General features: G+C 39.1%; 1 protein-coding gene across 2 annotated transcripts in view; it reads right to left on the reverse strand.

Annotated features, from left to right (window-relative positions):
• nfatc3a (nuclear factor of activated T cells 3a) overlaps positions 1 to 22,162 on the reverse strand; it is a 110,709-nt gene that overhangs the window by 18,482 nt on the left and 70,065 nt on the right. For both annotated transcript variants that reach the window (XM_056461760.1, XM_056461761.1), the window contains exons 7-9: positions 11,764 to 11,819; positions 11,376 to 11,502; positions 5,711 to 6,727 (exon numbers count right to left, since the gene is read on the reverse strand). In XM_056461760.1, the coding sequence (XP_056317735.1) occupies positions 5,711 to 6,727; positions 11,376 to 11,502; positions 11,764 to 11,819 (1,200 nt within the window). The remainder of the gene's footprint in view (positions 1 to 5,710; positions 6,728 to 11,375; positions 11,503 to 11,763; positions 11,820 to 22,162) is intronic.

A 22,162-nucleotide genomic window follows, 5' to 3' on the forward strand; every position in this document is an offset into this window, starting at 1 on the left:
TAGATATTTTGAAAATAAGTTATAAGAATAAGCTATGATTCAACAGATCAAACAAACTCATTCATTTTGAAACTACTTGAGGCAGAGTAAAACAGTGAGTAAATTTCAATTTGTGCGTGAACTATCCCTTTAATATGATTATATGGTAGTGACGCACAACATTACCAGAAAGTCATCTGAATCAGCCGAATAAAATGCCAAATTTTGAAAAGCACAGAGAGAATGAAGCACCCCATGTGCGACACCAGCCAACAGTCACCAGTGTTTACAGCAGCCTCTGCCCGTTCCTAAAGCCCATTTATTTGTACACAAAACATCTGCAAAATGCAAATGTTACTCATCCCTACTTTACAGAATATAGTAAATTATTATGAACAAATTAACAACTATTACCTTCAAAATGGTATTAAAATGTCACTGTATTCATCATTAATGTCTACACTGTAAAAATGTGTCAAATAACAGGTTCTGCATTGTGTGATTCAGTGTTTTATTTACAGTTGTGAATTGCATTATGGGACCTTTTTCTCTGCTCTGTCGACTTTTGATGTTAAAAATTAATCTCTACAGTTTAACAAAGTGACATTTATTGACATTTTAGTAGTTTGAAATAATATAATATTTAAGAAATAATAGATAGACAAATACGTCTGTAAAACAACAGAAAATGTACTGGCAGTTTATTACAAGGCTTTTGCACTGTTATATATAAATAAACAAAAAATGTTATTAAAAATAACTTTTTCCAACTTTTTTAAAGTTAAAAGTTGTTGGGAGAAAGATCAAGGTCCCATAATGCAATTCAAAAGCATAAATAAGGGAAGAAAAATGATTAATAATCTAGTTAATAGGGTTGCACAATATCGTTTCAGCATCGGTATCACAATGTGCACATTTGCAATAGTCACATCACAATGATATGCAATAAATTATAGTTGACCAGGAGCCACACATTTGTATTTTATCACTGTATTTAAATGGAATTTATATGATTTATGAAAAAAAAAATTCTTACTTTGAATTTTTGTCTTGTTTCTAGTCCAAATTAGGGTTGGGTCGATAGACTATGCCATAGTCCATGGCCGATGGTCAACAGACATCACAATGCTGAGCTGGCAGGAGAATCCTCTGCCCCGCCCCCGTCACAAACCCGCTTGCAAAAAATACACACTTAGGCCCCGTTTTTACTAATACGTCTTAGTTTTAAAATGGCATTTTAAAACGAAAACAATCCACATCTACACTGACGTATTTCTGAACAGCCCTCTTCGGTCTTTTGAATCTATCAGGTAACCTGTCACAGCATCAGTACACTGCTTCAATCTTTCTCTTTCACGCTTGTACCTAGTCATTTTAGTGAAAACCTTGGATACTGTTGGTTGGTTCCTGTTGGTTGTGCACCTTTTTTACCAACCAAGTTTGTCGACACTATTATAATGACACAGATCCCTCTGCTTATTCATGCCAGAGTCCTGCAGAAAAACTGACTGACAGGTGTAACTCTGTGTGTAACTTTTCTTTATTTATTTATGATTTGGTTATGGGTAAAACAAAGACCATGCCGGACAGGTAGTTGAAACGGTGGGCTGCAAAATAAATTTGTTATGAATTAATTAATTACTCATAAATAATGAATTCACCACCGCCTACGATGACGATACCATCGTACGACATCGTATGATGCCAAATTGGTTGACATCGCTCAACCCTAGTCCAAATATCTACATTTCAAAGCAAAAACAAGATTATTTCACTTACCTCATTGACATATAATTTCCTTAAGCAAAAAAAAACCTTTTAATTTTCACTTATTTCTTCTAACAGCGAAAACTAAGCAATATTATTTGTTAGTATGAGAATTTTTTTGATATTTGGACTAGAAACAAGGCAAAAAGTAAAAAAAAAAACACTTTTTTTCATTGTTTGTTTAATTTCTCTAAACGAATACTGTTAGACTTCCCAGAAAACTATCAAATAGAGCCATCTTCTGAAACTGTATTCATATCGCAATATTTATCGCAGAAAAATAAAATACCGCAATATCAGATTTTTTCAAAATCACGCAGCCCTAGTAGGTAACTCTTTCAAAAACATGCTGTACACTGCAATAGCAGTGATAGCAGCATGTTGACGTTAAAGGAGGTTTATGTTAGTGACTGGAGCAGTGTTCAGATCTATTTGCAGTTCATTTCTGACCTCCTTAACAACTCACAGTGCTCAAGAGCTTCAGTCAGAATGACACAGACCCTATTTATAGTGTGTGCTTTAGGGAGGAAACTGTCCCTGGTGGAATCAGTTCAAAACTTCACTTTCAAAACTCCATCTAACGTTGAATGCATGAGGATGTTTAATGCTGAATTTGAGCATCACATAGGCAGTGAGTACGGGGTTGTGTGGCTAAGCATGCCAACTCTGAAATACTGAGGGTGTACCAACAGTATTCGTGTGAAAGTGTGTTTTGAAACTGTCAGTTGGCCTGCACACATCTGTAAACAAATAAGAGACTGGCCAAGTGTGTTAGTTTTGTGTGTCTCTGTGTGTGCGTCGCATACATTGAGGGTATCTTTGATTGCAGGACCCTTCTGGACTCACACTTCACTACTCACACAGAGCTAATTCGAGTGACTCAAGCTGTTCATTAACTCTGTCTGACTACACGTTTGAATATGTAACTGAAGAATGCCAGAAAGCAGAAGTGTCTCCCCGTCATCAGATTCTAGACCAGGAATCATTTATTTTACGAACATTACGGCATTGCTGGAATCCTTGCTGATAAACTACAGCATTAGCCTGAACAGTCTCATCAGTCATCCATATGAAAAAAAATAAACTAGTGTGATAGATGCACCAGGCTCACTTTAATACAGCCCACATGGCGTATGAATTTTCAGTGGTAAATTGCTGAGTTGTGAATAAGAAAATCTATTGTGGTCTGTTGTCTGCGCTTTTCGCATAAACACACCATCAGCAAAAAATATCCACATAAACACAGAAGTTGAGAAACAAGCTCTCTAGCTCTGGCTATGACTGGAAAGTAATACTAGCGTACTCCTTACTTTATGCTGGACAGTACACTCTGAAAACAAAATAATTTTAAAAAACAAAATAATATTTTCCTTATGACTTTATAATTATAAACATGTAATTCTTGTCTTGTGTTGTTTATATACACTGTCATTCAGTAGGGTCAGAAATACTACAGAACTGGATGTTTTAGTTCAGCAAAGATGCATTAAACTGATCAAACTTTAATGACTGTAAATATTGAATAATGTTACCAAGTTCAACATTTCAAATAAATGCTGTTTTTCTTTTCAATTATGAATTCTGAAAAAGTATCATTTTCACAAATATTTAGCTGCACATCTGTTAAAAGATTCATAAGAGTGTTTCTTGAGCACCAGAGAAACTAAAGAAATGCTTCTTGAATACTGACACAGCATATTAAAATCTCATGTGACACTGAAGACTAGAGTCTATTACAAGAGTAATAACTGCAGAAATTTCTGCTGTGCCATCACATAAATAAATCTAATTTTAGAATGCACTAAAATAGAAAACGTTTTGAACTGCAATATTATTTAACAATACTACTCTTTTGTGATTTATTGTATTATTGCTGTTTTTATTATTATGTTTTTCATTTATTCATTCATTTTCCTTCGGCTTTGTCCCTTTATTCATCTGGGGTCGATACAGTGGAATGAACCGCCAACTTATCCAGCATATGTTTTACACAGCGGATGCCCTTCCAGCCACAACCAAGTGTGCCTCACGCATTCTTTTGAGTGACGCACCGGCAGTTAGATCGCCCCCTGGGCATAAACCCCGCCTCCTCAAAAATTTCCAATAAAATTTCGCAAAAGATGGTTTTGGTCAATTTAGGCAGTGGTTATCACACTGATACAGATTCAGATGTTAATTTTTGTAAAGAGTATGTTTTTACCCAATTATTTAATGCTATAAATGAGGCATATCATTGTGATAAACAGTTGCGACTGACAGCTTCTCTAAACAGACCGTCAAAGCTTCAGGAGAAAATTGATGTGTCAATGTTTTATTTCTGTGTTATTTTCCCATGATAAAATGAGTTGTTCAGCAGTGAACCATACTTTCTGACCCACAGGATCTGATGGATTTATTTGATAAATTGTGGGCGTTATCGCACTTTATCTAAGTTGCTTAGGTGTACACGTATATTGTTAGTCATGACGAGGAAATCAGGTAATTGTTATCTAGCAGTAATTCTTTTTATGGGTCTGAAATAATAATTAGGGAGACAAAACTAATGTTAGCCTATTTCAGCGAGCCTTTGTTACAGTGCAAATACGGGCAGTCAAATGAGATGTTCAGGGGCCTGGTTAATGTGATGTACAAGCATTTGGTTGGAAGCTTGATTTCGCGGCTCCGCCTCTGGCTGGTTGTCCTTCAGCGCATGCCCAGGCTCCAATTTCATTTTTTTGCGACAGTTTGTGCCTGTCATGAGGCGTTTTGCATTCAAAGCAAATAGGAAAAGGCACTGTTTCAATGGAAAATGGCACTGTTGCGTCGTCCATATTTCTTAAAGTCATTGAATGCAGTACTGGGAAATATCCATACACACTCGTTCATACTCATTCACTACGGCCAATTTTGTTTACCTAATTCACCTATAGCGCATGTCTTTGGACTGTGGGGGAAACCGGAGGAAACCCACACGAATACGTGGAGAACATGCAAACTCCACACAGAAATGCCTATTATGTTTTTGATAAATAAAATTAAGATTATGAGACTTTCACTTATATTAAAAAATGGCAGCGTACAATAAAACTGTTGCATCTGCTTTAATAGATTGACTATTTTATGCACTATCCTGAACTGCACATATTTCATTAAAATGTAGTTGTTTATTTTAGTTTAGGTAGATAAGTTGGTTCTAATCTAATTATGTTTATACTGTGTACAGTTTACTGTATATCCTCTAAACTGCAAAAACGGTGGACAGTAATGAGGTATTATGGTACTCCAAACAGTCGTTTTCCTCCCCCACAGTACTGACGTTAGGTCTCATAGTTCTGCTAAGAAGGATTATGGGTGTAATGAATCCGCCCTGTGCCATGACACTCTTAAGGTCTGGAACCTGTCAGCCACTATAACACCCCAGGCAACTTGTGCATGCAAATTCATTTCTGTAAGTGAAGCTTTTGCTTGTTTATTTATTACGTTCCAATGTACCTGCTCTACTAGTTTCTGCTATGCATACCACTATGCAAATTCATATACATAATTACACACCAGTACACAGATTAAACTGCTTCAAGTACTTTCTCCATAGATAATGATTTATAAATAAAGTTAAAATAATTATTTCTATGGAACAACACTATGTAAACTATAACCAATGGAGAAAAAATCCTAGTGTATATGCAAATTAAGATTTGATTCTAGTAATTGTACACTTTACCATAGTAACATTTTTTGTCCAGCTGCAAACTTATTATAATTTGAGACTTTAAAAAAAAATCAGTGCAATGGTGGATTACATCAGTATTGCCAGTCTCAAGACTTAACACTATGCTTAAATTGTTGATAATTTCTTTACACTGTGCTAGACTCGAAGAAGGTGAATCTAAATGGAGAAATAATCATGCAAGAAGTCAAATTATTCAAACCCTGGCAAGTGTCATAAGAATGAAAAGACACCGTTTAACAAAGTGAAAAGACTCACCATCGTCCAGTGTTATGTCCTGAAGGCCGATGGTGCGGAAGGTGGGCTCTCTGTCCTCTGGTTCCTGCTTGATGTTCAGCCTCTCTCCCTGCTGGGCCAGGGGGTGGGCTAAAGGACCTGAAGGAGACAATCCAGCTAAGACAGGGCTGCTAGCCTGAGGCGAAGGCTGTCCAGAGAGTGCCATGGGCCCCAGGGGACTGTTGGATGTAGGAGACGGGGAGGTGGGCGAGTGGTATGGGAGCGAATGGAGCTGGGGGGATGAGGGCCCAGAGTGGGGAGATGATACCATATGAGCTGGAGCACTGGACGGCGTGGGGCAGGAGGCAGAACGCTGCCCGGCTGGATGGTAAACCAGTGGACGTTGGAGCTGTGGGGGCGGCTGTCCCAGGGTGTGAGTGGGTGATGGTATCTGCCCTGGAGTGGGGTGGTGATAGCCTAAAGAGTGAAGGTGTGGGGCAGAATGGGCCATGACCTGGTTACTACCTGTACAAGCTACATGGCTGGGGCTTGAGCCAGGACCCGCCGGCACTCCAGAGGTGGGTGTTGAAGAAGCCGGGCCATAAACCATCCCCACACCCAGGGAGTGACACCCGGTGGGGTCAGCCTGGAAGGGCATCCGCTCGTAGGCCTGTGGGGAGCCTGCAGTCATAGGAAGACTCTGCTGGCCGTTGAAGGGCATGTTGTGCTGTATAGGGGGGTAAGATGGCCTGGCAGTGGCAGCAGGGCCTGTATGGAAGGGCATCTGGCATTCGGGAGGTGCATTCAGCCCACGAGCCTGAAGGTGGGGCAGGTGGGGAAGAGTTGGGGAGCCCATTGGGGCGCAGGGGGCCTGGAGTGGGTGCAGGCCTGCAGCCAGGCCACGTGGGGAGCTGGACAGAAGGCCGTCAGGTGGGTGGGAGTGCTCTGGGGAGGACAGCGGCTGAGCGCAGACCAAACTGGCAGCATGGACTAGAGGCATTGACATGGGCGGCACGGCGGGGGAGTCCAGATCATCCCTATGTTCTTGCTTGACCAGGACTGGGAGTGTGGAGAGAGGGACAGAAAGAAAGAAAGGAAGAAGGAAAAAACTTAAAATCTCAACATCTGAAATGTCATTAGCTATGAAATATCACTAAAGTAGCAGTAAAATATAACCGTAATCAGTAAAATATTGGATATTCAAGCATTTTATTTATCTTTTTTGTAACAACAGTAAGATCTCATTAAGGCATTGAGTGGGGTGGTACACCAATGCATTTGGTGTATACATTGTTTATACCAAACTGATTAACCATACTGTTTTGACCATTTCTTTTAAAGTTAAATAGATTGACAGAACTAATGAACTGCTGTCCCATTTCCCATCTCCAACAGATCTGACAGTAATACTACATGACCAACATATGATCCAGAATTATAAATAATAATAATAATAATAATTACATTTTATTATGAGCTAATATTTCCACCAAACTTCTCTTCTCAATGCACATACAATGAGTAATATCAGCACATAGTGTTCAGTAACCCATTTCCCGATCTGCCAATTCCCTGGCCCGCATGAGTGGGGGATATTTTTACTTGCTGTGGACTCTGAGAGAGCATATGTTGCCTGCTTGAATGCCATGTAAACCAGTGCTGAATTTGGAAAGTAAAGAATGCTGTCTGCCCTCCAGCATAGCTCCAAATGGAAACCAAAATCCAGTTCACAGCCCATAAGCCGCTGAAAGGCCATTACTGGGGTAAAACTATAGTTTACATAGTTATAAAGAGCAAGTGACAAGCATGTGTGGGAGAGTGTGAATGCATCGAAGCATGGTGTTACTCACTGTGTACCTACAATGCACATGAAAAGTTTCAGCTGATAAACACAGGTAACATTCCTTATAGTTTCGTGTTTTGAATCACCGCTGGTGGATTTGTGTGTGACCAACAAAGAAGCTTTAGACATTCAATTAGGTGTATTACAAATGACTTCCTTGCAGGCTCAACAGCGTTCACACTGTATTTAGATTAAATCTGGATTAAGTACTCTGCTCATCGTATCAGACGTCTTATTCATTACCCCCGTTAAGAGTCTGGCTCTGCTCTAACAGCGCAGCACCTCAACCCTTCCCCCTGCCATGCCACTTTCTCAGCAGGCTGATGCCATAGCAACCACAGTCGCCGTGGCCTGTTCAGAATATTAGCTGCCTGTGCTGCCGTCTGATTGGCTGAGGCCTCGACGGGTTAGTGTGGAAAACAGGAAACCCTAATTTGAGTGGGTGCTTTGTGGAGCGAAAAGGGTGGGCGGGAGGCTGGGCCTATCTTGCTCTCTCTCACTCTCCTTCTGTTTTTGTCTTTCTCGATCTCTTCTACAGTTCAGCATGCAACTTGTAGAAAGATACACAGAAAAAAAGTTGCTCACGTGTGATTTAATGACGCCAACGCTGTTTTCGGTTTGACTCACTTTGAGAAATTAATACCAAACCAGTTTAATCTTATGAGAACCGCAGACAACTACACTTCATTAGAAACTAAGCAGTAATTAGACGCCGACTTTTACTGCACCCTGGGCTGTTTCATCAGATTTATGAATGTCTATTTCAAAAGCAGCATTAATTACGTGCTGATGTAATCCATGTCAACAAAACATCATTATCATTGCCACGTGAATCATCAAGCTCATGATTCAACAGGCTTGATGAAAAATGTAAGGCAATTCTGCAGAATATGACTATCGTGACAGATGAAGCCAATAGGAGATGAAACATAATCAAAGCGTTTAAATATAGTGAGAAAACCTATGACGCTGAAGCAGTTCCCAGAATTACATGCATCTAGTTGCATTTAAATTCTGCTGATTCTTTCTTTAAATGGTTAGTTGACCCAAAGATATACTAAGAATTTATGACTTTCTTCTTTCAGTCGAATTCTACTGGAGTTACATAAAAAAAAAAAAAATCTCCTGGCTCTTTCATGCTACAATGGCTTCAACAGTCAGGGTTTCTGCAGGTTTCACCAAGATAAATTTAAGACTTTTTAAGACCATTATGAAGTAAAATTTATACAAGGCTAGCTTTTTTTTTTTTTTTGAATATTCCAGTTGGAAAAGATTTTCGCTTGCACTATTAAAATGATTATAATGGAATACAGTTAATAATACATTAATAATAATTTAATAATAATAAATATAGGTCAGGTCAGAATTCTCAACAATAAATAAATGCATAATTTTTAAACAAATGTTATTTTAAGGCAGGTAATTAAAACATTATAGTAAACAGAGTTAAAAATGCTATTTTTAAATAAAAAGATAAAAGTTTTATTAAAATTGGGATTATCAGTGTTTGTACGAGTGTTAATGGCCAGATTGGGGAGCAATACATGAACAAAAAAAATTAAGACCTTTTAAAAAAGATTTAAGACCTACAACATAATACTTAGGGTATTATGGCCTAAAATTTAGCTTTTGAGATTTAAGAAATTTTAAGACTTTTTAAGACCACACGGATACCCTGAAAAGCCCAAACCAAGTTCAATAAAGCAGATTCATCCATAATAGAATTATGGCTCTGGAGGATGAAAAAGGTCATTTGTACTGAATTGATGCTTTTTTGTCAGACAAATATCCATATTTAAAACTTTGTAAACAGATCTATGCATCTTCTGCGACTGCTTTCCACTGGATGATGTGGGATATATGTGTAAAGCTTACCCTGTTAAGCACTGAATATTATTCGTCTCGAAGGTGCATGTGCTAGGCATGTATTCCATATCATCCAGTATGTAGTATCCTGCCCATTGACACCGTAGAGCTTGAAAGAGCCAGAAGATTTTTTTAAAATAAACAATATGGTATATGCAGAAGTATGCGGAAAAACGTTTAATTTGTCAGTAACCTGGGTCAAGCGCTTCCGGTGAAATGTATGCCATTATAAAATCAGCATGTTTAAGGTCTGTTTTCTTTAAAAATCAGCGATCTCCACTGGCTGAGTGACATCCGATATAAAGTGGGTCTCAGAATGTACAAGAAGCACTGCATTAAATAAAATTTTTCCCTGCCATGTCTTTAAAATATGAACATTTACTTTACCCCAGTTTTAACAACGGAGCTTCTGCGCTAGCCTGCTAATCCTGACGGGCACGTGCGAGTAAACGGCTTTTCATCTCGTTTATGCTTGAGCAACTAAATGAATGCCAAAGTCTATTTAACTGATTATATTTTAATTACATTACAACATCAATGCTGTAAAAGGAACCGTATAAAATGGAAAAAAAAAAGTCACATTAACTGTTCACAAGAAGTTTATCAGTATGGGAAAAAGCAGTAGCTCTGCAAATACCCTATTGGATTCGACAGAAAGAAGAAACTCATACTCACGTATACAGTTGAAGTCAGAATTATTAGCCCCCTTTGATTTTTTGTATAGAAGTGTCCTGAAAAATATCTAGTCAAATATTATGTACTGTCATCATGACAAAGACGAAATAAATCAGTTATTAGAAATGAGTTGTTAAAACTATTATGTTTAGAAATGTGCTGAAAAAATTAAACAAAAATTGGGGAAAAAAATAAACAGGGGGGCTAATAATTCAGGGGGGCTAATAATTCTGACTTTAACTGTATACATGAAGGATGCTTTGAGGGTGAGTAAATCATGTGCTGATTTTCATTTTTGGGTGAACTAACCCTTTATAGTGTTTCACATGAGCTGTTACCAGGTGCTGAACTGTTACTGGAACAACCTCATCCCTAACCACACTGGTGCACAGTGCAGAGGAACGCCGGCTTGATCAAACGGGTGACTCTGTTATGAAAACCCACATGTGTGCCATTGTTGTTACTGTTATGGGAAGTTAGCAAGAAAACTATTTGTCATGAAATTGACTTACATGTTAGTACTTTTTAGGCATTTAGGATCAATGAAATTCTTTCGCTTTCCATTTCCATTTTTTGGGGGTTAGGAAATATATAATTTTTTTAAATAAGTAATTTATTCAGCAAGGATATGCTACACCGGATTCTACAACAAATAAATGAGGTTCTTTCAAACTTTTTAGTCAATAAGACAAAATAATAAACAATAAAGTACAATATAATAAAATCCAAAACATTTATTTTAAGTTGCAATAATTCATTCATTCATTTTCCCTTGGCTTAGTTAGAGGTTAATTTCAGAGGTCACCACAGTAAAATGAACTGAGAAACACCCATAAACTCTGGCATTCTCTCACACACACACTAATACACTACGGCCAATTTAGTGCATCCAATTCACCTATAGTGCAAGTTTTTGGACTGTGGGGTAAACCAGAGTACCCGGAGAAAACCCATGCCAACACAGGAAGAACATGCAAACTCCACACAGAAACGCCAACTTGCCCAGCCGGGACTCGAACTAGTATGTTTCTTGCTGTGAGGCGACAGTGCTAAACACTCAGCCACCATGCCACCAGTTGCAATAATATGCAAGTATTTATTTGGTGCTTTCATACATCTTAAAACATTCATAAATATTACACAGAACCAACTACTAAACAGTCGTGTACATTTTAAATTTATATGGATCATAAAAAAAAACACATAAAACACAGGAATTGCTTACTTAAAAGTAAAAATATATAAAATATTAACTTCAATCTGAGCAAATGTTGCATTCAGCGAGTGAGTGGTGTCATGTGGAATGTGCTTTTGTATACATACCTGGCAGATAGGTGAAGCGTTGCGACTGGCTTCTTTTCCGCTTGCCATTGCACACGTAAAACTGCACCTGAACTGCTGAAGTGACCGTCTTACTGTGGTACGGAGGCACATCCACCACAATGCTTGACTACAGATGAAGGCAAGAAACAAGACATTAATAATCATCATAATCTCTCAATGTAGTTGCACTGAAGAATACAAAAGTGTATAAAGTCAAAACACACCACAATGGCCTTAAATCTATCATGCATTACACTCTCTGAGGACTCAAAAGGGGAATTTTTAACAGAAGAAAGAAGGAAAAAATCTGAATGTAGACGCACTCTTGTGTATTGTCTGTTTTAGCTGGAAAATATTATCTGAGGTGTAAAAAAAAACGTTTTCTTACTCCTTGACTCTTCTCTCTAATGATCTTTGCCTCTACCTCCCACTGCGGCCGTCCATCTGAAGGATGAAAAAAAGAAAAGCATTAGCTGCATACACTGGAACAATACATTAGGACATCTAGGTAGCATACAAAATGACCTGAACTAAACTCTGCGTGCCAATATTTGCCCCTCAAATTAAGGTAACCTGACCTACTCCTCATTGCCATTGTCACTCTGCTGAAGCTTTAGGGATTCACATTACAAATCGTCAATCAGTAACGGGGAGCTGTTCTGCTGCATGTTTCTACAGGTGTTCCTGCAGCGAATCCAGAGAGAAGTTTGACAAATCATTCCTTGCCTTGAGAATAATAAAATGATAAATTGAGATTGCTTGCAAACGATAAGCCTTTTTCCACAAAGAGAAAGAGGCTCAATTGCTCGAATAGATCAAAATGTCAGCTCTAAGCGCAGCCTGTGTACAACACTGACCTGACTACGAAAACAAATGTCATATTAAATACTCCCAAGAAAGAGCGCTAGAAATGCTGGAGCAGAAAGAACTCTTCATTATGGACTACTCCAGAGCCTCTTTAATGAAAATAAAATCAGTCTCAATGTGCTTGCCCTTTGTGACAGAAACAGAGAAGACGCTCGAGCCCCCCAAAAAAGTAATGAGGTCATTTATAAAGCCATTAGAGCCTTAGAAAGATATGTGGAAGGTTTTTATTTATTGCCAATTCATGGCTAGATGTGTGGAATAACTGTATTCACTGCCTGATGCCTTGCTGCCTGAGCAGGATCTCTCGGAAACACGTTGTCATCTTAGGTTTTTCCTTTAAAATGACGCTAATCATCTACACGGACGTCTTGAAGACAGAAAATGAAAGCCGAGGGACTAGAGCTGACTAGTTCAGACTGATCCTGGAAGGGAAAATTGCCACTTTATGGATCATAAATTACATAAAGCGCACAAACAGCACGACACACGGTTTGATTTACACTTTTAAACACATGTGCAGCTTTGAAGTTTGTGCTCGACATGAGGCTAACAAGAGTCAAATGGCAGTACAATCCTAAGAATGTCTAAAATGAGTGATGTTTGGTAATGTGTGGGTATGCATGCACACATATACAATAAGAAGGGGGTAACATAAAGGGCAGTGTTTAAGAAAAGTTATCAAACTGCAGATATGGCTTTGGGCAGTTTTATAATCGCCTTGTGCATTGCACTCCAGAGACGTTTGTTTACACGAGGTTACTGTGTAGAGTTTGTACTCCCTCTGTGTCAAAAGGCATTTTGCTAATATGAGAATGACCTTGGACGCCAGTAACTTCAGCAATCGTAGTACAGCAGCACATGCTGACATTCACTGGACACCGGAGAGGGCCCCACCACATGAGAGCAGGTTCGAACAGGAACCAGACTCAAAAACTCTGTGACAAGCGCATATGCTTCTTAAGCCTAGAAACACTGCCGCTCTGTTATTACTACTATGATAAACAAACCCAGGAAAAATAAACTTCTGGCAAAATCATACAAAGCTTTTATGTGTCATTATGTGGAATTAAATGTCCTGCTGGTAGGCGTAAATTTGTATCAGCTAAAACAGATGGATCATGTAACTCCTCATTTATAATTTCTTGAATCATTAATTAGAAAAACAAAAATGTTTTTGTTAGCTTTCCCCAGTCAGATTTTTTTATTGTAGACCATTAATTCTACTTAATTTTTCATATTTGACATTTATGTTTTCTCACTAGGAGCAAAACGAATGAATTAATCTTTGATGATTAACCTTTAAGAGGCTTTCATGTTAAATTCTGATAAATTAAACCTTAAGGAACAGTTTACTGAGCCTATAGACAAAACTTATATTTTATAAATTATAATTTAAAATAGCTAAAGAAAAAAAATTTGCACAAATAAACTAGTTACTCATGAAGACATAATGAAATCCTAGTATCGCTGGAAATGAACCATATAGGGATGTTAAAATTAAGGGAAACACTTTATTTTGATGCCCCATATGAGTATTAGTATTAGACTGTCTGCTTAATATCTGCTGATACTGCTCCTTCAACAGACATTTAACTGACTATATGAAACTTTGCAAGTACATGTCAACTTACACTAACCCTAACCCTAACCTAACAGTCTATTTATAATATAATGAGAATTAGTTGGCATGTAGATGCAATGTAACTTAAATTCAACAAACGGATCATCAAAATAAAGTGTGACCGAATTAAGATGTGGGAATGAAAAATGTTTGTTAAGATGACAAAATGAATGCCTAGTTGATCTTTTGCTTTAAGTAATATCACAGGCCCGTAGCCAGGGGGGGTTCAGAGGTCCAGAATTTGTATAATGCATTTGTATATTTGTATACTGCATACATGAGCTCATTTGTCCTATTTTGACTACTAAGCCATCATAAATTGGGATATTTAACCCATCAAAGGTTTTAAGAGCAAAAGGAATCTGAGGTAAGTGAAGTCAACTTTCACTACTGTTTTGTTGTTAAATAGAGACAAGGAATTTTACCAGCAATGTTTATTCTAAATCTTGGACTTTATTCTTGAAAAAAAGACCAAATTTGAATACTAATTAGGCTATTGTTGTTATTTGTGATTTTTCAAATGTAATTTTTACAAGAGAGGCTAGAAAAATCGTTAAGCTCTAAATTATTATTATTATTCATTCATTCGTTCATTTTATTTTCGGCTTAGTCCCTTTATTAATTTGGGGTCGCCACAACGGAATGAACCGCCAACTTATCCAGCACATTTTACGCAGCAGATGCCCTTCCAGCCGCAACCCATCTCTGGGAAACATCCATACACTCACTTACTCACACTCATACACTACGGACAATTTAGCCTTCTCAATTCACCTGTACCGCATGTCTTTGGAGTATGGGGGAAACCAGAGCACCCGGAGGAAACCCATGCAAAGGCAGGGAGAACATGCAAACTCCACACAGAAATACCAACTGACCCAGCCGAGGCTCGAACCACTACCTACTGCGCCGCTGCGTCGCCATTTTTATTATTATTACTATTATTATTATGTTTTACTTGTTCAATATTCAAATGGCCAAATTCTGACTGAGGAAAGTTGAATGTGCTACTCTGTTTGCTAATTGCCTAATAAATGACAATAGACTACAGTTTTTAATTTAAAACCTTAACAGATTTCATTTTTTTCTTAATGAAATATAATCATTAGCAACAAATTTGTATTTGAAAATAAGCACTTTTTTCTTCACATTTCTTTATTCTAAATCTTTAGGTAATATTTTTAGTACATCAAAAAGTGTGGTTATGATGACCATCCGACAAGCTAATGCAGCTAAAAATAGTGCTAAAAAGTCACTAAATGCAGTATTTAAACCTAATAATTAAATAGAAAATTAAGTCAATAACTGCAAAAAGGTCCCCTTTTTGAGAAAATAACCACCCCTTTCACCAGGCGGGCTACGAGCTTGTATCAGCAACATAATTTAACTAAAATATATGGTGGAAATATTCCTAGAGTGAAAGTTAAAGAGCTAAATATCTGTAATAAAAAAACAAAAAAACTTTAATTTTATTTTTGAACTGTCACCACAGGCATTAAATACAACAAACACTGCTAAAGTCAACATATTATACTAATAGTTCAACCAGTTCTAGTGTGAAAAAAGCATATCACTGCCATCTCTTGAATAATTTTGACACCCCTAATTATTCCATCCATCCATCCATCCATCCATCCATGCATCCATCTATGCAGTGTGTCAGTTTCAACCACACGAGGGTAAATCAAAGATGACCGAAATTTCATTGCAGCGCGAAGTCTCATTTTCCTGAATATGAGCACAATTTAACCTCTAATATCCAGCTCTGTTTGTTCAGGTGATAAAAACATATATCATGTCCACTTCACTATATTTAAATCCATTCAGCAAAAGTCTCAGGACCACCACATGGGTTAATATTCACTCCCCATCTAATTACTGTATATCCAACAATCATTCAATTAGATTAGATACAATCTGTTAGAATTAGACCTAAAAGTATCATTCCTCCTCCCCTTATGTGTCCTTGTTTGTCCCCTGCTGTAAGAGCCCTTCAAAAACACGGCTCTGTGCCATCCGCAAAAAGACTCTCCTTAACCGATGTAAATTTGTATGATTTTGTATATTGCAGACTCAATCATTGCCAGAGCTCTTAGCCAACTTTCTGAATCTGAAGAAACTCTGAATGATTAAAGTCTGAAACTATTAAAGCTGCATCACAGTCTTTGAAATCATATCTAGTTCAATCAGTTAATTTAAGCACTTATTTACACGCTGGCTCAGTGGTTAGAACTGTCGCCTCACAGCAAGAAGGTTGCTGGTTCGAGTCCCGGGTGGACTAGTTGGCATTTCTGTGTGGAGTTTGATGCTCTCCTTGTGTTGTCGTGGGTTTCCTCCGGATTCTCCTGTTTCCTCCACAGTCCAATGACATGAGTTATAGGAGAGTTAGATAAACTAAAATTGGCCGAAGTGTATGTGTGTGAATGTGACTAATCCGTTTTAGTTCAAAACAGCATATTAGAATGAAAACGATCCACATCCACACTAGCGTTTCAGAACAGCTCTACGTCCACACTACACCGCTGAAATCGCACATCACGTGACCACACTCACATACTCTAGCATGCACTGCAGCGTATGCAGATGTCTGAGCTCCAGGCAGTCAGCGGGTGCTTTGAGCACAGAGCCCCATATGAGAGCTGTGCACGTTGGACAGTTCATCAAGAATCTACCGCTGGATCTAATCTCACTATATTTGTTAAACGTGATATTTAATTAATCTTGTTGTCTATATCTGACGACATATTCCCAGACATTGGTCTTTTGAATCTATTACTTGTTCTCAGGTAAAGTGTTTTGGCTGAGAGCAAAAATAAGTTAATATAATAATTTATGTGACCACGTACACTGGTTTTGCACATTTGATTGATCACTTGGTTTTATTTCCTATAATGTATAAACTTATTGCACGTTATACTTTTATAAATGGCAGTTACTGATTATTAAAACTGATATTCAGCAAAAGAGACAGGGTATGTTTCCTATTTTTCACTGAAAATGAAAGAAGGCCGTTATGTTATAGGCTCCATTTTGTTATGAATATGCATACAATGAAGATGACGGTCATATAAATACGTAGCTACATGATGAACATTTGTTAAGTTGTTAATATCAAAATGAAAATTGACAGTTCCTTATATCATGTTTTCATTTTATTCTTAAGATAGTGAAACAACGTAGCCAAAGAGATGGGAATGACATAATAAAGTAGCCAACACTGTTCCCTTTAAAGATTTACCTGACCTGTCCTCAGGAGTTTGTTTTCCATATTAAACTTGCAAAGTCTGAACTTACAATGAAAGGATGCAAGACTGAACTTTGTGTAGGCTACTTAATATTGAAGAAAAGGCCCAATCAGAAACAGCGAATGTCTGCAGCCACGCCTCCATTTTCCCCCATCCACACTGACATGGAGCAGCAGCATTTTAAAATGAAAACGGCCTCTTCAGGGTTTCCAAAATGCTCCGTTTTCGGCACTCGAAAACTTTGGGGGAGTGTGGACAGATGGCTAAACTGTAGCAAAACTTCATTCTGCTGTAGCGACCCCTTATAAATAATGGAATAAGCCAAAGGAAAATGAATGTTTCAGCGAGCAGGTCAACTTGCAAACATGGACTAAGTAGAGGGAAAATGAATGAATGAATGAATGAATGAATGAATGAATATCCATATATATCCTACCATGCTATCTTAAATCAAGTTCGTAAAAGCATGATGTTTGACTAACCTAACACAAACCCACAGCATTTAGGCCCAATCCCAATTCTATTTTTGTTTCCCACCCCTTCCCCTTCCCCTTGGCCCATACAACCGAGGGTTAAGGGGAAGGGCTTCAAAATTTACCCCTAAAAATTGGGACAGCACTACAGCACCTGCACACGTCATCAGATATCAAGGCTTCATGTGAGATCAGACAATCGCGACTGCTGTAGTTATTCCAGTTGTGCTATTTTTTGGTATTTATCTTCAGGAAATCACTGAGCGCATATTTTATGTTATCATGACGATCAATGTGGCAATAAGATCGTAACTGTACTGCGCATTTACACAGTGCTCATATTCATCTATATAAACACACTAAAACAACATTATCATTATAGCAGACACTGAAAAAAGCTCATTCCCAGCCACTAGACTTTTCTGACAGAGTATTCGAGTGTCATCGAGTGTCACAATGTTGTGAGACTGCTGTACAGAAGTTATTATTAGGGATTATAGATCGCGAAATTTAGCGTTTTTTTAAAACACGACGGTAAAACATGAACGCGGTTATGAATATATTAAAACATGTGTTTGTTTGTTGTAAAAATTTGTAATAATGACAAAAAAAATACTAATTTGTGGATCTCCTTACTTCCGGTTGCAGCTGTGGATGGTGTATTCTGGGAAATTTTCTTACCCCTTGGTTTCGAGTGTGGTCCTGAAAAATCTTCTTTTGAAGGGGTGTATACCCCTTGCCCTTAGCCCTACGCCTTCAAGCTAAAGAGAAATGGGACACCACTACCCCTTTACAGACACACGCAAAACGAGGGTAGGGGTAATATAGGGCTAAGCGGTAGAATTGGGACAGGGCCTGAGTATGATAATATAATTATAAAAGCACAATACAAAACTGTCACCTTCTGTCACCTTTATATGGAAATTATGAAAGCTTATTTTGCAACTAGGCATGTGCCGGTATCACATTTTCGTGCTGCGATTAATTGATTGAGCTTTTATCACGGTATACGGTATTATCACGATATTGTAATTTTACTAGAGAAACAGGTAAAAAAACACAAAAAACTTCAGTTTCGTCAACTTAGTAACTTTAATAACTTTTTAATTAACTAAAAGTACTTCAAACATTTAAATACAAATAAATATAAATAAAACAATACACAATATACATTTACATTTACATTTAGTCATTTAGCAGACGCTTTTATCCAAAGCGACTTACAAATGAGGACAAGGAAGCAATTTACACAACTATAAGAGCAGCAGTGAACAAGCGCTATAGACAAGTTTCAGGCGTGTAAAAGTCTAAGAAGCAAAACATTAGTAGAAATTTTTTTTTTTATTTTTTTTATTTATTTTTTTTAATAGAGAGAGAGAGAGAGAAAGAGGGCGCAGTTAGTGGTATAGCCAGAGAGGCAATTGCAGATTAGGAGGAAAAGTGGAGACTAAACAGTTGCGTTTTTAGTCGTTTCTTGAAGACAGCAAGTGATTCTGCCGTTCTGATGTAGTTAGGGAGTTCATTCCACCAACTGGGCAGATTGAATGTGAGAGTTCGGGAAAGTGATTTCTTCCCTCTTTGGGATGGAACAACGAGGCGACGTTCATTCACAGAACGCAAGTTTCTGGAGGGCACATATATCTGCAGAAGTGAGAGCAGATACGAAGGAGCACAGCTAGAGGTCACTTTGTAAGCAAACATCAGAGCTTTGAATTTGATGCGGGCAGCAACTGGAAGCCAGTGCAAACGGGTGAGTAGCGGAGTGACATGTGCTCTTTTGGGTTCATCAAAGACCACTCGTGCTGCTGCGTTCTGAAGCAGCTGAAGAGGTTTGATAGAACTAGCTGGAAGCCCGGCTAGCAGTGAGTTGCAATAGTCCAGTTTGGAGAGGACAAGAGCTTGAACAATGAGTTGAGCTGTATGTTCAGATAGGAAGGGTCGGACCTTTCTGATGTTGTAGAGTGCGAATCTGCAAGATCGGGCAGTTCTAGAAATGTGGTCAGAGAAGTTCAGTTGGTCATCAATCGTAACTCCAAGGCTTTTTACCATTTTGGATGCAGTGATGGTTGCTCCATCCATCTGGATTGAAAAGTTATGGTGAAGAGTCGGGTTGGCAGAAACTTCAAGCATTTCCGTTTTCATGAGGTTAAGCTGGAGATGATGATCTTTCATCCAGAGTGAAATGTCTGACAGGCAGGCTGAAATGCGAGCTGGAACCGAGGGATCATCAGGGTGGAAAGAGAGGTATAGCTGGGTGTCATCAGCATAGCAGTGGTAGGAAAAACCATGTTTCTGGATGACTGTTCCTAAAGATGCCGTGTAGATAGAGAAGAGAAGTGGTCCAAGCACAGAGCCCTGAGGTACCCCAGTGTATAGATGCTGTAGGTTGGACACCTCTCCCCTCCACGACACCCTGAATGACCTGTCCGAGAGGTAGGAACTGAACCATTGAATAACAGTGCCTGCGACGCCCAGTGACTCAAGCGTAGATAGCAGGATCTGGTGGTTTACAGTGTCAAAAGCAGCTGATAAATCCAGCAAGATGAGGACAGATGATTTAGAGTCTGCTTTAGCCAGTCTGAGGTCCTCCACGACCGAGAGCAGGGCAGTCTCAGTTGAGTGGCCTTTCTTAAAGCCAGATTGCTTGTTGTCCATGAGGTTGTTTTGAGTAAGAAAGTCTAGGACTTGATTGAACACTACTTTCTCCAAAATCTTGGCCATGAATGGAAGCAGGGATACCGGTCGGTAGTTTTCAAGTAGCGTTTGATCTAGGTTGGGTTTCTTTAGCAGAGGGGTTACCCTAGCCTGCTTAAATGAAGTAGGGAATAGACCAGAGTCAAGAGATGTGTTAATTATGTGAGTCAGTGTTGGTATGACTGCAGGAGAAATGGCTTGCAGGAGATGAGAGGGAATGGGATCTAGCGGACAGGTGGTTGCATGGCTTGATAGCATGAGATTGGACACCTCAGACTCAGAGAGCTGGGAGAAAGAGGTGAGTGTGTGTGGTGTTGGTGGTGTATCTTGCGTGTTTGTTGTAGGTGCAGCAAATTGAGCACTGATTTTTGCAGTTTTGGTGCAAAAGAATGTAGCAAAGTCATCAGTAGTGAGTGTGGAGGATGCGGGTGGAGGAGGAGGGTGAAGGAGGGAGGAAAATGTTTTAAAAAGCAAGCGAGGATTGGTGGCACTGTTGACTTTCTGACGGAAGTATGTCTGCTTTGCAGAAGTAACCTCAGTCGAGAAAGAAGACAGAAGAGTTTGGTATGTTATGAGCTGTTCAGGATTTTTTGTTTTTCGCCAGCTTCTCTCAGCAGCCCGAAGTTTTGAGCGATGCTCACGGAGAACATCAGAGAGCCAGGGTGCAGGAGGACTGGCTCGGGTTGGTCTGGATGTCAGAGGGCATAGTCTGTCTAGACATGATGTTAGCGTGGAGCAGAGTGTATCAGTTGCACTGTTCGTATCAAGTGCAGAGAGTTTGGAAGATGGAGGAAGAGAGTTAGAAACAATGGTGGATAGTCTGTTGGGTGAGAGAGAGCGTAGGTTTCTGCGAAAGGCAACTAGAGTAGGAGTGTGTGGCGGCTCAGGAGTAATGTGGATGTTGAGAGAGAGAAGGAAATGATCCGATGTTTGTAGTGGAGTTACTAGTGTTTGGTCAGCGAGGCAATGTCGAGTGTAAATAAGGTCTAGTTGATTACCTGATTTGTGAGTAGCAGAAGTAGGTGTTCTTTTGAGGTCGAAAGATGCAAGCAGAGTCTGGAAGTCAGCAGCTTGAGGTCTTTCTATGTGGATGTTGAAGTCACCTAGCACCAACAAGGGAGTGTCATAATCAGAAAAAGATGAGAGAAGAACATCCAGTTCATCCAAGAAGTGACCTAATGTACCCGGTGGGCGGTAGATGACAACCACATTTATGCGAAAGGGGTGGATAATGGTGACTGCATGGAATTCAAAAGAGCTGATTTTTGGCAGGGACGGTCTCTGAGTGAATTTCCATTCTTTGGAAATCAGTAGTCCAGTCCCACCCCCTCTCCCTGTCTGACGAGGGGTGTGGGAAAGAGAGAGATTAGTAGAAAGAGCTGCATGTGTAGCAGTGTCCTCCGGTCTCAGCCAGGTTTCAGTTAGAGCCATGAGACTAAAGTCATAATGAGTGGCTATGGAGGTAATAAAATCTGCTTTGTTAACAGCAGATTGACAATTCCAGAGGCCCACAGAGAGAGAGAGTTGTGAAATAGAAGATACATGAATTGATCGAAGGTTGTGAGGGTTGCGCCTGCAGCGTACCTCCCGTGCTCTGCGAGTATTAGTAACAACAGGAATTAGTAAACACATAATAAAGTGCAAGGAAAACAATAATGAGTGCGGAGAAAAGGAAAAAAAAAAATAAAGTAAGAAGTACTCAAGTGCTTTGTCGGTGTCTTTGCTCGGTGGAGTCGCACAGGTAGAGTCGATGGTCTTTACCCTCGTCGGTCTTCACACGAGACGGGCTTCACACGAGGCTGCCGCGACCGCTGCCGCGGTGAGACTAGTCGCTTATATAGACCCCCGGGCGCTTTGCTGATTGAGCTCAGGTGGACACGCCTCGAG

Source organism: Danio aesculapii, chromosome 7, assembly GCF_903798145.1.
Source record: "Danio aesculapii chromosome 7, fDanAes4.1, whole genome shotgun sequence".
Classification (NCBI taxonomy): domain Eukaryota; kingdom Metazoa; phylum Chordata; class Actinopteri; order Cypriniformes; family Danionidae; genus Danio; species Danio aesculapii.